This window comes from Mchenga conophoros, linkage group LG23, assembly GCF_057382185.1.
Source record: "Mchenga conophoros isolate Kocher_MC1m ecotype Shallow Benthic linkage group LG23, M_conophoros_male_GT1.1, whole genome shotgun sequence".
NCBI lineage: Eukaryota > Metazoa > Chordata > Actinopteri > Cichliformes > Cichlidae > Mchenga > Mchenga conophoros.
Genome location: NC_140547.1, coordinates 4,770,658 through 4,790,948, shown reverse-complemented (window position 1 = coordinate 4,790,948; position 20,291 = coordinate 4,770,658). Strand labels below are relative to the sequence as shown.

General features: G+C 40.2%; 1 protein-coding gene across 1 annotated transcript in view; it reads left to right on the top strand.

Annotated features, from left to right (window-relative positions):
• agbl4 (AGBL carboxypeptidase 4) overlaps nt 1-20,291 on the top strand; it is a 351,287-nt gene that overhangs the window by 240,161 nt on the left and 90,835 nt on the right. The window contains exon 6 of the mRNA XM_085264070.1: nt 1,361-1,400. Within this exon, the coding sequence (XP_085120196.1) occupies nt 1,361-1,400 (40 nt within the window). The remainder of the gene's footprint in view (nt 1-1,360; nt 1,401-20,291) is intronic.

Genomic DNA, 20,291 nt, shown 5'->3' with positions numbered 1-20,291 from the left:
CTTCAACGCAATCATGAGGAAATGAGATTGCAACTTCACTCTACACAGTTGCAGGAATTTTAGTCATGTCACCATCTCCATCCTCCGTCTTCCCTGTTTTTTTTTTTCCTTTAATATTTTTTTTTAGCACAACCTTATTACAAACCACTGATACCCACATTTTGTCTACATAAAATTTCTCAAAGCACATTCTCATCGTTATCTTCATCCCACCACTTGTATCGAACATTTTGGGTAAATTTTATAGAATTAAAAAACTGAGTAGTGTGACTCACTGCATTCTTGATTGTCAATACAGTGGCAGATGAAATGCACTCAGTGGACCTCTTTCCACTTGTATTGTATATTATAAGTCACTCTGAGTAAGAACATCTGCTAAATACTAAAATAAGTGTTTAGTAGGCCTATCAGAGAGTTCCACTCCAGGCAGTGCTGTATTTGAAGAGAGAAGGACTCCAAGTATGGTGAGAGTCTCTTTGCTTATCCCTCTCAGCAACTGGTTAGTGTGGTGCTTGAATATTAATGATGTCTAAACCCAAAAGCTTGCGTTGACTGTGACCTAGCCATACCGTCTCTCTCACTCTCTCATGCACGTTTATGCATACACACGAATGCGTTGTGTGTGTGTGTGTGTGTGTGTGTGTGTGTGTGCATACTTTCCTAAAATGTGAAGATCTTTCCCGTGGGGACTAGTGGATGAGGAGGGCTGAGGTGTTGATTACTGCAGTGCTTGACAGTCAAGTGTACATGTCTGTGATTTTGTGTGTGTGTGTGTGTGTGTGTGTGTGTGTGTGTGTGTGTGTGTGTGTGTGTGTGGGAGGCCAGCAGGTTAAAGAGAGGGGTAGCCAGCTAGCACCCCCCTAATACTCCTTCTCAGCTGCCGAAGTCGTCAAGTGTAAAATTGCGCACTCTTTCAAACGCACTCCATTGAAACCGAGGAGATCACACTTCCACGTGCACCCACTCACACACATGCACACGCTGCTTTGGGAAACAAGTTTGAAAAAAAGACAAGTTTGGTTTTGCAAACTTGTAGATTGCAAATAGACTGCAAACTCAACAATGGTTTGAGTAGTGTCTCAAACCATTTTTGAGACATCACAGTACTCTTAAAATACAACTACAAACACAGCCGCGCCACACATGTTAACAAACGTCGATACAGAATTACCCACAGAGCGTCAAAAAATGACAAATAATAACTTTAGTAAATAATCTTATTTTACCATCAACTGTGAAAGCTGTTAAACTCAGCAAACTAATTTGGCAAATTTGAGCATCTCTGCAGGGTTTATAAATGAGAACTGTGATTGATTATTTCATGACATTTGACTTCTTTTATTCTCTCCTTTTCTTCCAGCAACAAAGACGTCTAGACCTGTTAACCATCACCAACTCTGGTAGGTGCCTGAATTTCTGTGCTTGGATTTCATTGTCACCCACAATCCAACCACCGCAGGACAAAAAACACAACACTAAAAGCATTCTCTGATGCACACTCAGTATTTTATCTGTTTCATAATCTGGTTTGATATTGACTTTTCCAAAAAACATAATAAAGCAAAAATATTTCGCTCATACCCCACTATAACTGCTTAAATGGTTACTGCTTGAACAGCTGGGCAGTTGAAACGCAGCGATAAAACTGTTTGTGTTGTCAAAAACTGTGTTGCAGAACCACTGCTGATTTGATGGCTGCTCGTCAGTTATTTGAGCGTGTGTTAAGGGATCCTGTCTCATGGTGTGATGATTTAAATGTCCAGTAACTAAAGCTTTCCACCTTGGGATTAAATGGAAGTCATGATTTCAGCTGTAGTGAGAGCAGTCACAAGTGCAAGCATGTTCCCTAAACAGATTTTCAGAGTATATAGAAGCATGTTTGTGTGTGTGTGTGTGTTTTGTCATTTTGAATGTCTAGCAGAATCGTTTAACATGTTTTATTGTTCAAAAATTATATTCTCTCTCTCTCTCTATCTAAAATGCTGCATTTCATGCCCTATCTCTTTAAAGCCCCCATCATGAAAAGCACCGTCTGCTTTGATTTTTCAGCTTGCACAGAGAAAACAAGACCAAAAAAACACTGGTTATGCACCACAACCCAAGGTCCTGAATATAATGACAGCCTTAGAAAAGATGCCAGTTACTAACATTTGAAGCACAATCAGATCCAGAGCCACAGACTTCTGCAGAAGTTTCTACATAGTTACAACTTATATTTGGATGTGTAATGTCAAAAAATTAAAAACTCAGGTAAGTTATGTTGCACTGAAGCATAAAATGTGACCCACACCCATTCCTTCTTTACTGGTCTCTTCTCCAAGTTTATACAGTTTCTGTATGCCACCCAGTATTATGACATTTATTAGTAATAATAATGTAACAGGAAACAAATCTAAGCAGGATATGAGTCATACAAATCCATCCTTCCATTCTCTTCCAATTATCTTTATCAGGGTAGCAGGGGGCCTGGAACTTATCCCAGTTACGATGGGGTGAGACGTGGGGTACACGCTGGACAGGTCACCAGTCAGAGGCAGGGCTAAAACAGAGAGACAGACAACCATTCGCACTCACAATCACACCTATGGGTAATTTAGAGTTATCTTAACTCCATTAATTAGTGGAGTCTGTCAATCCTATCTCCTGACTTGCATACAAGACCCACTCCACCCTTCTCCAGCTGAGAATCACTGTATAACAAATGTATATGTAATAAACTAAAATCCTAATTCTGATGAGTGAAAACAGTGTCCATCAAAATGCTGCAGAAATAGACAGTTTGCAGACATCTTGCCTGCTCACTTTTCACCTTGCTTCTTTACAACTTTCTGTCTTGTGTTCACACTTCTGCTTTGCTCATACCTGAGACATTTTAAACATAGAGTTAGTAGAAACAGCTCTGAGTAAATAAAAGTGGCAGACTGAGAGGCAGTGGGAAATACTCTGTGTATGTTGCATGTTTAGGTTGTCTTGTATATCCCTGTAACTCTGGTTAACGTCTAAAATCCTTGCAGAAGCACAACTACAATGATTTGTGCTCATTCTCATGCACTCCTCCTCCTCCTCCTCAGTCCACATCACTGAACCAAATATGCACAAATCCTGCTACAACATCGTAGATTGTATTGGCGCTGATAATAAACAGACAACCAGGAGCAAGCAACTTTAAAATACAAATGATTTTAATATATTCATTATGTAAATGCTGATTTTCATTCAATAGTAGCTTTTAAAACTGAGTAGGTGAAAAACAGGATTTTTGTTGTTCATCGGAAAATTTCAGCATCTTATAAGAATTTAACATTTTCTGTCAGTTTCTCTTTGAGAGGATAATTTGTTTGTGAACAGTTTGTTGGTGGATTTCGTCTCCTTTTGAGCTGACACGAGGCACATAATGTGCGTACGTTTTCTGCAAACTAGTTGGAATTACATCCACCATGTAGCTAAAACTCATAACATGTGGTTATGCACACATATGGTGCTCCAAGTTTGACTCGATGTGGAAACGTATCACGAAGTAGTTGCGATGTTAGAAATCTATGCCAGTCTCTCAGAAAAGCAGCTGTGTGAACAAGGGATTTACTCAGATGGAGAGCAACGGGGGAAAAAAATTCAAAAAACAGGGGAGGAGAAACAGATGGTGACGGCATGAGAATACAGAGACCCATATGTCTAAGGTATCTGGATGATCTAATATGCTTTGATTAGAATAATGCATATGTGAAGCTCATGGAGACCCGGTTAATTTAGCAGGTTTGCTTTGCAGCTGTTGCTCAGGCCTTGAGTTTAGGCGCAACCCACCCATGGCTTCCACAGTTTGACAGAGAGCAGCCGCACAGAAAGAAAAGGTGGGGAAGTTGAGGAAGAGTGTAAGAAAGATTTTCGAGCGTCACTTTGCGTGGTCGAGTGAGAGAGAAAGGCATCACGCGCCGTCCGGACATCGAATGTTTAGAGCTGAGATGTGATATAGCACATCAAAAACACATTTGATTAAATGCAGTGCTAGACGTTGTCAGCGTATTTACAAATGCATTTCTTCATCCCACTATTGTGTCTCAAAAGGATGTATACATTTCCATGTACATTAGTTTGTAGTGAATGAATGTAGCCCGCTTTGAAGAATATCAGAGCAAGGTAGGTAAGGAAAACAATCTGTCTTGGAATATATTTTTTATGGATGGTTTATGATTTACCTCAGTTTGTGCAAAAAAGAGAGAAGCACTGATTCTTCAACATTGTCGTCCTCTTTCGTCTTCAGTAAACGCTGGTCATTGCAGGTCTTGTTCTTGTCTCTTCTGCCTTTTGAGCACAGCTATTGTCAGGCCCCTGAAAGAATTCTGGTTAACTGTTTTGTTTGTGTACGCTTTTGGTCAGAGGTGAAAAGGATCTTCAGCTTGTGTTGTTATGAAACATAGAACAGCTCCTTGAAGCATGTTGCTACCTTCAAATATCACCTCTAAGAATGGGAAGATGTTTGCACAGTGGCTTTCTCTCTGTCTTTTTGTCCTAATGATAACAGTGTTTGTGTTACTACCGTGGGTGCAAGTGAGCAAAAACAACAGCGTTTTTAAAGGGAAGCACTGCTCAGCAAGACGTTTGATAGCTAAATCTTTAATCCTCAGGTGTGATGTCCTTATGTTAACTGCGGTGGATCTTATCTGGTTAACCGGGTATCTGGTGTCAAAAAACAAAATTGTAGTACAATCATTGTAATCATTCTAATAGTATGACAATGATAGGCTGTTTAGTGTAAGCTATACTTGTTATTTAGCACTATTGTTGTCCAGTTTGAGTCCATGTTGGACTGGTGCAGAGCAGGCAGTGGTCTTCATGGCCACTCTCAGGGCCCCAGTATAACCGCTGCTTTGATTGCTTCGCCCTCACCACAGATCTTGTATTAGCGCCTACGGCACAAGAAGAAGTCACAACAGGAGGGTTTTTCGTTTTCCAGAAAGTCTCATCTTTCCAAAGTGTTGGAACGCCTTCCACTGTATAATCTTTGAATCTCTGACTTCCTGTACTGATATGTCATTGAAATGGTGAAAAAAACCGAGTCAGTTGTACACTTGTGTCTTAAACTTGGATGTGGCTACAGCATGTGTGCTTCTCGAGAGGTGCGCAACCTGATGAACTGCCACCAGAGCGATGTCACTTTGTCGTGTTGTGCTATTCACCATGGGGAGAACGTTGAGCATAATGGGGCCTTTGGATTATCAAACTGTAGTGCAGGCCGTGGTGATGAGGGGGGGGGGAATAACCATGTGAAAAATGTGAAAAAAACAAGAGTTAATTAGTGAAATTGAATTGATGATGTGCACCTTTTTTTTTTGTTAATAGTTAAATTCAACACAGATCCTTTTTTTATTGTTAATGTTTGATAAAAACTGTCAACGTTTTTTCTTCTTCTGGAGTTGGACATGTCAGAAAAAGTGTGAAAACCACTGAGTGAGATCAACGGTAGCAGCTGTCAGTTTAAATTTAGGCTGATGATGCTGTTTAGTTTCCTGCATTCACACTGGCTAAGGCCAGGAACACAGTTATGATAGCACACATGCAGTAACATCTGTTTACATCTCGTTACATTAAATGGTCTAAATCAACAAAGAGTAGTAAACCTAAGAAACACAAAGAAAATAACTTTACTACATGATTTATTTTGAAGTGTTTCTTTTCACCGTGCTGCACTGCCACGCCCGTTCTTAGAGTTCTCCCACGTGTTAAGTCCCACTTTTACACCTGATTAATACTCTAATGACTCTGTAATTGTCTTACATTATGCCAAGTAGATTTATGGCCTTTTTCTGTTTCACATTCTGAGATCTGTTCAGAGATTTGTATCATCGTTCTTGCAATGATCACCGTCAGTAACCCTATTTGTGCTTGGGTATGACTCAGCAGACCTTTGTATCATAAATAGATATGAGTGAGTCACAGCACTCTCATGACCAAACATTTCCTACCTGTTTGGGTAATTGTGCTATCATAGCTCTTAGCTTCTGATAGTCAAAATGGAAACTTAGGTAACATTGATTTTTATTCCATAGAAGCGTAATGGAAATGTCCATTAGTGATTTTTTTAGGGCTTGGATATTGCTGATTACTCATGTCTGAAATCGGGGACAAATTTTGGTCTTTATATTCTTTGGTTCCTTCAGAGGTTGACCTAAATGGAGAGCAGAACAGCTTTCTACTGTCTTGGAAGTGCAAACATTAACAAAGCATAAAAAAAGAGAAATCCCAAAATTAATACAAAGCACAAGAATAAATTCAGATGAACAGAGGAGCACAACGGACGAAGGAAAAGAGGAAGACGCTAAGTAATCAAGATGCTCAGCAAGACAGGAAGTAAGAACATCAAGTAAATACCAAAACAAGAAGATCCACACTAACTAAACATGATACAGGGACAGTAGGAAACAGGAGCACAAAGAAGAAATGCAAACATGGAAACACTGGGGAGACTAGAGTAATAATGAAATCAAGAAGGCAAAGTCATGAACCAAAAGTCCAGGACTGTGACAATTTTTTTCTTCTTCTGATCTGTTGCAATCTAATTCAGTTACTGCATCAAGGCGCTATCAGTTAACAGGCAGAGTTGTGAACTACTATACTTTGGAGCCGGTATGTGACACAAATCCCTTTGGGGTTGGATTAGGAAGCGCATCCAGAGTAAAAGTCTGGCATGTCAAACATGTGGCTCCACATATTTGAATGCTTTAACACAATTTCATTTTTTTTGATTTGTTTACCACTATGCAGCTTAAAGTTTTAGTTCTACATGACGACCTAAAGGTTTGCACCAGATAGCACTGCCTAATAACTGCTGGGCAACGTGTTTTTTTTTTTACAGCTATAAAATGTTTTCTGTTGCTACATAGTTAATCTAAGGCGATAACGAGGTGTCCTGTTAAAATGACACTTGCTTATTTAATTTACATTAAAGCTGCTTGAAACTCGCCACCTCCTTCTTAGCTCTAGCTTACAGTAATGTGCACAGCAGGAGTGCCTTCCTTCAGGGTTTAGTCTACACCCACAGAGGGACCCTCTACAGACTGAAATAGCTTTCAATTATTTCTTACTGAAAGGATTCCTTCTCTGACCAGTGTAGAGCTCAGTGTGCTGTGCAAATTAATGCAGGTCATTATTCAGGTTGTTGTTATGAGTGGCCTTGAAGGGAAGTCTATTATATCCTTAACTTGGCAGACATATTTTATCATGCCCTGCTGCTTATTACTATTCACAGTAGGTGAGCAGATGTGCACATTTACACACACAGACACACACACCGTGGATGTGTGAAGGTTATTATGATGGCTGTATGAAGAGCAAGTGAAGCTTTCAGATGAGTGATTCTGATAGGGGAAACACAGGCAGGACACTCTCTCCTTCCCCCTGCAGATTAAAGGAGTTTCCGCTCCTTTGCTCCTTTTCTCCTCGTCCACCAACCACCTGCCTCCCTGTTTGCCGTTGACGCTTCGTCCTCTGCTCGTTTGACTTAACGGCACTCGTTATCTGCAGCGATTTATTAGTAATCTTATTTTATCACAGTGGCATTGTTGTGAAACATTTGCCCGTTCTTTCTGCATCCTTTTCCTCCTTTCCTTGTGGTTTTATTTACTTTGCCTCATCTTGCTTCATAGCGTGAAGAGGAGGAATCACAGGGTATAAATAAACTAATAGTCTCAAGTGGCTTCATAACGTACTGTGTGTAAAGGAAAAGAAAAAAGAAAAGAAAAGATTTGATGAGGATTCTGCCCCTGCCGCTCTGTTAGCTTCTGTCTCTAATGATGTTCATTAGCCACTCTGAAGAGTGACTCACACTAAAACACATATTCACACATAATAAATAAATCTAACTGAGAGCTAAAGTGACACCGCAGCTTCCAGGTTTTGTCCCGAAAGTAAGAAAATCTCATTCAAAGCGCCTCTGACGGCATGTTCATATATTTACATGAATAATAGATTTTTTTTAAATGATCTAATATAGTATATTCAATATTTATGTCTGCACTGGGCTTCAATAAACACTCCTTCCTATTCTGGAAGCCCCCAAACTGATGTTAGCATACTACACGTCACAGCCCGACAGAGCGGAGGAGTTGCAGCCTTTCTTTGTAGACCCTGGAGATTAACATCCAAAAGTTTTAGTAATCAAAGTATCTTCTCTACCACTCTTTTAGTGGAGCTTTATGTCTTTCTGTGCTCACAAAGAAATCCTCCTTAACTTGTGGATGACATGGCGTCTTAGACTGTAAACCCCGGGACTTCAGAAAGACCACTGCAAGAAATGCTGACTGAGAGATTGTATTGATTAGTGAATAGCTCGTTAGTCGTTTCTGAGGCTACCCTGACAAAAGCCTGCTCGAGTGTGTATATATATATATATATATATACACTTTATATATACTTTATATGGTATATTCAGGTCCTATATACAGATATTTAGGAAAGCCAAAACAAAACACTCAATATCTGATCCCTCCATCTTTCTCATTTCACACACACTCCCACACACAGACCCACTCAAACCTCACTCGGCCTTCTTTAATTGGACACTTGAGCGGCGCACGACTGCATCTGGCTCCTGTTGAACACAGCCTGACCTTTCAGACTGCTGACCTTTCCAGCCCCGCCACAACTAAATAATGATTAGTCCTGGCAACTGTTCCACCACAGCAGCAGCCAGGTACGTACACACACATTAACGCATAATGCACGCACACACGAACAGGCACAAGAGCGAACAACAGCAGCAACACCTGCATTAAAGGCTTTGTCTTTTAACAGTGAGAAAATGGGGTGCAGGCATTGATTTGAGAGGCCATTGTCATTCTTTTGGCTTATCGATTAGATTGTCCTTTTCCATATCTGCAGTCAGCACCCAATAATGTGTTGTTCTAAATTAACTCTGCTTGCCTCTGTTTAGTTTCTCCTTTCCCCTTTATGCACTCTCAGCATTACAGTGGAAAAAAGGTCAATCATATTCATGAGATCTGGGCCGATTTGAGAGGAGGGTGTCTGAGTGCGTGCGTGTTCTCATGCGCACACTTTTGGGTTTGTGCACAGAAGCGTGCAGCGTGTGTGTCTAACGCAATGAGGCAGCGTGGAGATAATAGGCAGTTCTCAGATCTCTCTTCTGACTTTCTTTTCTTTCAGTCTATCACTTCTCCCTTTGTATCTCCATTTTCGTGCTGTTTCTGTCAGAACAGAATAGAAATGTTCTTCATTAGAGTCCGTCTTTTTACAGATATTCTTTGTGTTCTGTGCTTTGCTTTCACCAGACGAAACCACAGTATATATCTCTTAGGTCAAAGGTCACATTTTGAACACTGAGTGTGTGAATCTTTCATTACAGATATGTATAGCTACAGGTCGACTATTGTAGCGTGGGAAGCATTTTAAAGCAGTGGTATGCATATGGTGCGTAGTATTAAAATTCTAAATATTATTGCATCTTGGTTAAAGAGGCACATCATTTTTTACCCTTCGGTCGTAAAAGGCTGATGGGGTACCGTCGCCACCCCGCCGGGCGGACGCCATCCAAACAAGGCGGCGTAGGAGCTTCAAATTGGTACCACAGATGTGTCTGCTAAAAATCTCGGAAAAGTTTGAATATCAGTGACCTCGACCTAAAGGTCAGGGTCAAAGGTCAAGTTTTATGAAAATCTTGTCAATGCGATAACTCGAGAAGGAAGTGACCCAGGATTCTCAAATTGATACCGTAGTTGTGTCTATTAAAAATCTCAGACAAGTTTGAATCTCGGTGACCTCGACCTGAAGGTCAGAGTAAGTTTTCTGAAAATGCTGTGAATGTAATGACTTGATTTTGAAATTGACACGATGGGTGTGTTTATTAGGAGGCTGACGAGTAGCGCTGGCGGTTGCTAGTATTAACTTTGTTGTTTAGATAATATGTAAAGGATCTAGAGCACGGAGGTCAAACTCATTTGATTATCTTGCTCTTAAGTAGACCAGTGAAACTCATCTTTCTGTCAATAATGTCTTAACAACATAACATAAGAGCTGAGTGAACATTATGTCTCTGTTTTTATACATAATAAATAATTAAATGCTGCTGTAATAACTCATATTATGAGAAAGAAATTACACAAAATGTCATTTAAAAAAAAAAATTGCTTGTTTGTTTGTTTTTGTTTTTTAACTGTTGACTTACTTTTAAAAAATCCAACATTAGTGAAAAAACAGCTCATTTAATTATTTTACTATTACTTAATTATGTTGATGTAGTATAAATATCCATGTGGGAGATTTTTGTCAGTAGGAAAATGCTGTAAAATGTATTAAAAATACAGTTTATGTCCTCCTTCACATTTCCCAAAGCTGTCCAGTGGGCTGGATTGTAGTCCGTGCTCGGCTGATTCAGGCCCCCGGCCCTTATGTTTGACACCCCTAACTTAGAGGATTCAAACTAATTCATCTTATACCAATTTCAGACACAAAGCTGCTGCTTTTTCCTACATGTCAAGTTATACAGCCCTGAAGATTGCACATAACAAAAACAAGTTGATTCTGTTACTTACTGTTAATGTAGGTTATCCTGCTGTGAACTGCAGAATAAGAATTATATCCTTTAAACAGGAGGAAATGAATGAATGAATGAGAACTTCAGGTCTTTGAATTATATGTATAAAGTATTTAATATTACAGAGACGTAGGAAAAAAATGCTGAATGTTGACAAACTGTTAATTGTTGCCATCGTTGACTTGGTTGACGTTGGTCCTCTAGTGTTTCATGGATGTCTGTCTTTTTAAATATTATTTTAAAAATTCTCCTCTGTACTCTACAGTTCTAAGGTGGAAATGCTCAGCCATGTAACTCACTGCTTCTTATGCTTACAAAAACATGAACAGGTTAAAAACGTAACCTATAAATTCCCTGTATTGTTTTCCACAGACACGTACAGTCTCTACAGTGTCTCAGTATTTCAGAAAACACCAGAACACGTTGTCGGTTTCTTTGAACTGAACGGTCTCCTGCATGAGTTTGGGGTCAGCAAAGTATTTTTTCTCTCATTTGTACCATACAGCAGCCTGACTTTCTTCTTTATTGAACAGATAAAAGTCTCTGACCAAAACAATGCAGTGATGTATTGTGAAGTCATGCCCTTGTTGAGGTGGTTCATTTAGTTTGAATCTGATGTACTTTTCATGGCCTTCATGAAAATTGCATCTGTTGAGTTGAGCCACAGTATTAGTGTCCAAAGACTGTCTCTAAAACGTGACATCCTTGCTTTGTGAAATACAAAGAGATTATTATTTTAAGTTTATGTTGGTACAATTTCTGATTTACTTTAATGAAAAGATGTTTGTGCCAGAACAGTAATCTTTCCGTCTCTTGCAGGAAAAAAAATAATTAAAGTTAACCCGCTGGTGTGTACCAGTTTCTTTTCGCTCGGCTGTAGACTTTCATCAGCTGATCTTTATCTGTCAGACCAAATTCCCCTTTGAGTTGGGCTCAAACATAAGAAATCTGCATTTATTTATGACGTTTTTCTTTTATACTTCCATCTTTTCATAGCCACACATCCTGGAGCTTAGAAGCAACAAAGCAATTACACTTTTGTCTTTAGCACTTTTTAGCCAAGCTCACTCTGTTTTTCTGAAATGTTAATTAGGTCTCCTTTTTTTTTCTCCAGTTGGTAACACTGTTACACTGCAAAGCTATTATGCTGTATGATGTGTTGGTCTAAGTACTTCTGAGCTACTTACACATTGCTGCCCTATCACCTGGTCCACCTACTGTAGTCTGTAGCAGCTTCGGCACTGAGAATAGTCTTTTTTGCTGACTTCAGAGGAGGAAGAAGCATTTCCAGCCAGCCTGGGTTTATTGAGAAAAGGTGAAAAAAGAACTGTGGAACAACCTGCGTGTGACCTCCTGGTTCCTGGTGTACAAACCTGAGCTGATCAAGTGTCTCGATGAGTGCAAGCTTGGCTGACTTTCAGAATGTCAAGCTGCAGAGATTTTGTTTTCAGTGGATTGGAAGTATGATTTTACACCTAGAGGGAAAAAAGGAGGAAAGAAAAAGTAGGAAAAAAGGAACCAGATTATTTATATTAAAAATACTATCTGGCTTTTGTGTAAATGAGCAGCTGTGAAAACAACACCTCCTGCCCTGATTTTATTCTTTCTCTGTGAATTTGCATATTTTATCTCCCTCCTCTTTATTATGGGGGACCTATGCTTCCATTTTGATGTGGTTTAAGAAACAAACAGTGAAAGAGATGAAGGGCGGGTGGGAGGAAAGAAGAGGGCTGCGCTGGCCGCATCATATTGAGTATTTTCCAGTTGATTTTGTTGAAGGCTTCTCAGCAGCGTACCTAAATAAGCAGCAGCATGCTAATGAATGGAGAACGAGTGTGATAATTTACCAGACAAAGAATGGAGGACTGTGAGAGAGAGGAGCCAGAGGCAGAGACAGAGGCAGGGAGAGAGTTAGGGGCAGCACGATATTGAAAATATTTTGAAATTGTTTGTCATCAAACAATTATTTAACACCTGTTTCTATATAGCCCATATGCCGGGAGGTTCTTTTTCTCAAGCTTATCCTGATAATGCTTAGAATAAATATTCGCTGTGTTACAAATACAGTAATTTCATGCACTGTTCCCACAGCCAACCATGTGTTTCATGTTTTTGCATACAGAAAAGGGGAGAGAGATGGGGGGTGGGGGTGGGGGTGTAGGGGCTAAACTCAGAGGACACTAAAATGACAACATAGAAGCACAGACTCTGTCCTCTTTCTAAAAGGACGATGTGACGAAGGCAGTAAACAGTCTGTGAGCAGGCTGTGGGCTCTGAGATTATTTCTTTGTCACCAGCAGAGCCACCAGTGTTGCTGAGCACTGCTGTGGAGCAAATCCTCCTAGAGAGGACTGATTGGATTTTTGTTCCAGGGAGCCTTTTGTGTTAGCAGCATAGGGACTAGATAATAGAGGTTGATGCCATTCTGTCTCTGTGTTATGGCTGGTGGAGTGAGTTTTTGCACTGTGTGTGTGTGTGTGTGTGTGTGTGTGTGTGTGTGTGTGTGTGTGTGTGTGTCTCTAAACAACTACTATATTACTTTTTCCAACTTATTGCAGTTCTCCTTGCTTTAGAGCTTTCAGGATGATAAGTATTCATTTATTTAAGTTACTTTACTTTCTCTTTTAATCTATAGTTTTGACTATGACGAGGCATTAAAAGTACCGCACTGTTAAAGCAGGACATACTGCTGGTATACATACAGTAAACTGCCAAGAGACTCAATGTCTGGTTGAAGGTCATTTTCAGCCTGAGTCCTTATGTCAGATCTATGTTTGGAGCATGTGGCACAACGGGTGTGTATGTTGAGTCCTGAATGTATAAATAAAAAAATATACATAATTTATTTCTGTAGGGGAGATTCTTTTTTTTAATTGCCGCTCCAGACGCTGAAGTCTTTTCAATCTAGAAAGTTCCTCAGCTCATTATGTCTTTCTGCTGTTCTGTTTGTGTGTGTGTGTGTGTGTGTGTGTGTGTGTGTGTGTGTGTGTGTGTGTGTGTGTGTGTGTGTGTGTGTGTGTGTGTGTGTGTGTGTGTGACTTTGTACTGACCTCTGTTGGAGACCAAGGAACTATACAGATAGAGCTTTACTGGCCAACCATAGTCAACAAACCGCTTATAGCAGACATTCAGGAAGGGAATAGTTATGTTTAGGTTTCTCGATAATTCTGCTTAACTCTGTGTTTCTTTTTTAAAAACATGTTATTTGGAGACTGAATGGTTTTTGTTACAGGAAACATTTTACCATTTGTACCTGACCTGGTTCCTGCTCGGTGGGCTGACTGCAGTGTGCCTGTGTGTTTCAGGCCTTTCAGCGGGTGATTGCCAGATTTGTGTTGACTGTTTTCTCATCCATAAAACTAAATGTGTCTCTCAGCACCGGGAGACAAACAGTGTTTCCCATTGTCACATCAGCTGGCATCCTGCATCTGGACAGCATGACATCTGGCTTTCTTTTTTACACTGAAAGCAAGAATCTCAGGAAGTGTGTGTGTGTGTGTGTGTGTGTGTGTGTGTGTGTGTGTGTCCTGGCTGAAGAACAGAGAAAATGCAATGTTATGCTGTTTGTGTTGTCTTTTTGATGTAGAGGAAAGAATTTTTTGGGAAATATCTGACAGGTAGTGACAGGTAGGCATAAAGTAGGGCCAACGTAAATGGACACCACTGCATATATGTACACAGATTTAAATGTGTTTTGTCACCATTATTTTTTTAACTGAAACAGGTCCATTTGCATTGCAGATTTAGATATAAATTAAGATGTTAATGGAAGCATAGAAGATAAACTCTGCTGTCCTTTAGAGACTCACAACTCTTTCAGCGGAAATTAGTGCAAGAAAATAAAGTAATGTGGGGAAAAAATAAGCAGATTGTTGGCTTTTTATATCCTTTTTCAAACACAGCAGCTGCACAACATTTAGCTCAGATTCAGTATTAACCTGCCCAGGTGTACAGTAAGCTGTAGTGGAGAGATTTGAGGTCAGTGACCTTGCCTGTCCTTGACTACTGTGTGTGGGCGTGGGTCTGTGGATGGCCAGTTGGTGGTTAAATAAAGGCCGTTAGTTGTCAAAGCTCTTTGGCCCTCATCATGCCCCTGCAACCTCGATCTGATCCCCCACCCATCACCACGGGCCTTCCATCCCCCAGTGAGGAGTGGGCTGCTGGTTGGCCCAGGTTTTATCTGCTATTATCTGTCAGATGTTATGCACCCATGAGCCTGGCTGCCCCTCTGCATGACGGGCGGCTTTGGTCGCTCGTCCAATCCCAGCGGCTCCCCGCTGTCTGTTACAGCTGCAATGAAAAGTTCTCTGGCTGCCTCCGTCTCTGTCTGACAGCTGCCCTGGAGGAAAGGGTAAGAGAAGCACAGGGAAGAGGAGGAAAAGGGGGGAAAATACCATTAAGATGAGCTGTATTCCCACAGACCAAAGCCTGCCCACCAGCCATGTGCTGCAGCTCACCTGGCTGCCAGATAAGTGGAGATTAGAGGAGAGGAGAAGGTGGAAAAGGTATTAGAGGCATAAGAAAAATTCTCTCTGAAACCCGAGGACAGCCTTGATACTTTTAGGATTTCTTGTGTCGTGCCTGACATTTGATGCCGACGCAGAAAGGGCACAGAGGCAGACAGCCCATGCTGCTATTACACAGATAGGCCAATCTGCACTCTTTCATATATTTCTGCTTGTTTGTTCCCTGTAGTCTATTGTTCGACTTGTTGCTGCAACTGTATAAATTACAGTTTAGCGAGTTTCCTATCTAGTTAGCAGAGAATAACAGTCTGGTGACACTGGCAGGATCAATGCAGGTCCACAGCAGGAGGCAGAGTGGCCCTAATGAACTGAATTGACTGGTGCTGAAATATGATCAGTATTTCTCTGATGGTCATTATGTTCCTCGTGAAGAAGATCAATGTCTCCTGGGTGAATCACTGAGTATGCACAGCATGAAGTCAAGGCCTGCACTGATACCATACTAAATACTTAATGAAGTATTTATTCACAATAAGCTTTGCCACCGCATGTGTTTGTGCTCCACACACGTCTTTCTTATTTCTGTCTCGCTTTCAGTCAAAGGTCTGTTTTTCAGGCCCCGCAGCATTAGTAACTGATGTCCTTGTATGAGACTGCGCTGTTCATTTCATGGGCTATCACTTTTTAAATTGGTGAATGCCTTCTTCATGGTTGATTAGTAATTCATGCAGAGCTAATTAAGAGGCATAATAAGAGAAAGCCTGGTGAGATGATTCAAACCAAAATAGGAAAATGGTTTTACCCCGGACAGTAAACAGTTGTGATTGATTGTAGCAGAGCGTTGACCATAAAAGACGTTTATGCCTCTCTGAACCCGTAATCGTGGAACCGCACATCCATATCTTCATTTTGCTCGGGGCTACCCCCATCTTGGAGTTTATTTCCAGAAAGTTGCCTTAATGATCCCTGGCTGCCTAATGCCTGGCATTGTCACTTTGCTGATTGTGGTGTCTGCATGCTGTGGCTGCCCTGCCAACAATCATCACGCACACACCTGTACCAGCATCTGTCCAACCTGCAGACAGGCACAGGTGTTGCCTTTAGATTGGCTGTCGACGTGCACTAAAGTTACTGCGCACACTTTCTTTCCATCTTCTGCTCTTTTTCTCTGTGCATTTGTGTGTCGCACATACAAACGCACACACGCGGGGCTGTAAACTTTAACTGTCCGTCCATCTGTCCGTTCGTCTTTGGGAGCTCTTTATGATTCCAGGCGCAACACTTCATTCATGACGTGTGTGCCCACAGTCTAATTCCATCATCAGCATCATTACTGCTATTATCCCGTGTCTCCCTTTAATGCAGGCTAATGGATGACCAATAAAGATAGATGAGCCTGGCAGTGTGGAGCTAATAGGCAGGACATGATGTCTGGCTTCTGTCCTGACTCGAGTCTTTAGCCGATCAAATTCCCCCACAGATAAAATATTGCTAAAATATTATCTTGAGTTATTCCTCCGCTTTAATGAATCGCTGTAGCTCCAGCTAATTAGCGTGCCAATAGTTTAGGATAAATCAGAACAGACTTTGTGGGCTTGACTAATTGTTAAAAAAAAGGAGCATTATCGATTTATTAAATAAATAGCAGCTGTGAATTTATTTTCTAACGGTTAAAACTCAACACACAACAATGAGCACAGAGCATTTCACTTTAAACTGTTTTTGTTTAACAGCATTTTCGGTGTGCAGAGGTCATTTCAGACCTAGATTTGATCCTCGGTGGCAATAACTTGCAGATATCCTCGGCCCATGTATTTCTGTTTATACATAGAAAGAGAAGTTGCATAATCACATAATTATATATGCTAGAGTTTGTTTATTTTGATAAATATCCCAGTCCCGCTCTTTGTCCTTTGTAGTGATAATTTAAACATATTATTTTGTCCCTCTCCAGTCCTCTTACTCTAATAAATTAGAATATTTAAAATTATACAATATTAACTGCTTGGGTGGCTTAGATTTTTTTTTCTTTTGTTCCATATTGTTGCAAAATCCAATAGAAATCGTAGAAAAACAGATCATATGTTAAGTAGTAATCAATACTGAAGAAACTTCATAATCAGTCAGCGGTTCATTGGGGTAAAAAAGTGGATTTAGTTTGTAGGTTTTATATAAATTGCACACGCCATCCTTACAGACTAAACTTATGGTATAAATACTATGTTATCATATTTAGTTTTGAATAAAATATTTGTACATAAAAATGCATTATAGCAAGCAGTTTAATGTTTTCAAGGAGCTAAAAAATCTGTAAAGCTGATTAGAGATACCACAGATAATTCAACAATGCAGAGCAATGATAGTGAAGTGGAAGACCAGTGAACATAAAAGAGAATATATTCCTTCAATTTCACTGTCTTCATAGGTGCAGTGCAGTAAAGTGAAAAATATTTATCTTTGTGCATATTTGTCACACTTATGCTTATTTTCTTTAATATTGTTGAATCATGAACACTGACATTAACTGAGGCAAGCAAGGACCTGCAGTTCTTTAGATGTAGTTCTGGGTTCTTTTGTGACCTCATGGATGAGTCGTCGAGTAATTTTCATTCACCACTGTTTCGAATGTCCTCGATTTGTCGGTAACTGCTTTCACCGTGGTTCTCTGAATTCCCAAAACCCTAGAAATGTCTTCGTAACCCCTTCCAGACTGATGGATTTCAGTGACTTTGTTTCTCATCTCTTCTTCAGTTTCTTTAGCTCCTGGCACGATTTCTTTCTGATCTTTTAGTCAAGTTCATTTTGTCAGACAGGTTATATTTAAGGGATTTCTTGATTCAACATGTCTGGCAGTAATCAGACTATCGAAGGTGAAATCAGCTTTCAAAAACGTGTGGTTAATGACAGTTGGTAAATGGCCTGTAGTTGTATAGTCCCTAAGGACCCCAAAGCGCTTTACACTACATTCAGTCATTCACACACAGGTGATGGCAGCTACATTGTAGCCACAGCTGCCCTGGGGCGCACTGACAGAGGCAAGGCTGCCAGACACTGTCCTCTGACCACCACCAGTAGGCAACGGGTGAAGTGTCTTGCCCAAGGACACAACGACCGAGACTGTCGGAGCCGGGGCTCGAACCGGCAACCTTCCGATTACAAGGCGGACAGCCAACTCTTGAGCCACGATCGCCCAGTTAATCCTCGATTTAATAAATGGTGGGGGTGGAATGGGTGGTTTATTATGGCCAGGTAGGTTTGGATAACTTGTTTTCCTTAATGAATGAAATAGTCATTTAAAAACTGCATTTTACATTTACTCAGGTTATCTTTGTCTAATATCAACATTGCCCATGTCCACATGCAGATACTGTCGTGGTTGACCCAGCATCTAGTTTTAGGATGTTTCGAGTTTTCTTTGAGATGTGGTTCATGTCCTGTCACTGTATCTAGTCCTCAGTATAATATTGTTTCTTGTGCTTCTGAGTTTCCCTTTGTTTCCAGCCTGTGATCTTTTGTGTGTCTTTTCTGTCTCCCCAGTCGGTCATGCCTTCATGTTTGTTAATGTCCTGTCACTGTATCAAGTTCTCATATCTTAGTCCTTATCTCAGTGTTTGTTACTTCCTATTTTATTTTGAAACTCCCTGGTCTTGTGCGTGTTGTGCTTAGTTTTGCTTCCCTATGTCTTGCTAGTCTGATTCCGTTCAGCTGTGTTTCCTGCTGTTTCCAGTCTCCTTAATTACCTGGTGTGTATATGTTGTCAGAGTCTCTTTTTGTTCTTTGTCACCTTATCCGCTGTGGTTTTGTCCTCCTTCGGGAGTACGTTCTCCTTATTGAGTTGGAGGTTTGGTTTTCCTTGTTTTGTTACCCTTGTTATTTTGCACTATTAGTTTAATAAAGCCATATTTCAGTTTACCCCTATGTTTGGGTTCTATCTCGGTCGGCCACACAACCAGACTTGACAGATACAATTTCTTTACAAAATGTTGCCAATTTAGACTGTAAAGTACTATCTTTAGCATGACTTCGCCATTTCATAAGCATTTGATATTAACCTAAAGTATACAGGCACATAGTCTTGTCTTTGAAGCATAAACTAACAAATAAATGATGATACTCCTCTCCAAGCTACAAAGCATGTATAAACAATTAATATATTTAACTTTACAAAATCTGGAGTTTCAGTTCCAACTGAAAAGTTGTTTTTTCACTCTTAAATTTTCTATAGTTTGTACACAGGCTATTGTTAAACGTGTCAGAGTTCCAACTTTGCCTCAGGATATCAGATATCCTCATCTCAGCTGCTGCTTTTATGTATCTGTCATTCACCACTCCGGTATGTCCCGGTAAATATGGAAATCCTGTATACATGTGTCCATCATTACTGATAAACAGCTTTATCATATTTATTATGATTGTAGTTGCTTATTATTATACTGATAAGGAACTTACCAGATGGACTCCAACTAAACTTTCATATTCTTCACTAAATACTAATTTAAAGGCGGTTTTGAGTTTGCCGCTTGCGTGCAGTGTTTTCTCACCACGCAGTGCACGAAGGAAGCAGAGGAGATTCTCACAGCTGGTAATAATGAAAACAAATTCAAGTTGTTTATCGTCACTGATATCTTCAAATTAAGGTTGTGGTAACAGAGCACTACATAAACGCAAACAGTTACATTTTGCTCCCTATCAGAGAGGTGCCACTCTCCCCATTACAAGTTAGAGTACAATAAGAGATGATTTTCAAGATGTTATTTCAACCCAGAGCAAAGGAAGATTTAAAGTAAGATCTCATCTTAGTTGAGTATATTTCTCCTAGGCAAAAGTGAGCTCAATAGAATATCAGAATTAGATTTTCACCACTTTCTCGAGCTTCTTAATTTCAACTCCTGAGAAACGGCTTTCCTCTCATCTCAGGCTTATCCCAGTGTAAGATCCTGAAATACTTTTTTCCCTCCCTCATTGCACTGATCTGTCTGATCTGTATTTGTCTGAAATAATCAACTTTTAAGATAACAGTACAATCCAAAAGCATACTGGATAGACTTATAAATGAGCTTCCATAGTAACAGAAATTTGTCACAGTGATCAAATTCAAGTCTCGTAGTATGTTTTATCTGTTCACACTTCTAAGACCTATATATAAAAAACATTTTGTTATTGATGTACAGTGGGGCAAAAAAGTATTTAGTCAGCCACCGATTGTGCAAGTTCCCCCACTTAAAATGATGACAGAGGTCAGTAATTTGCACCAGAGGTACACTTCAACTGTGAGAGACAGA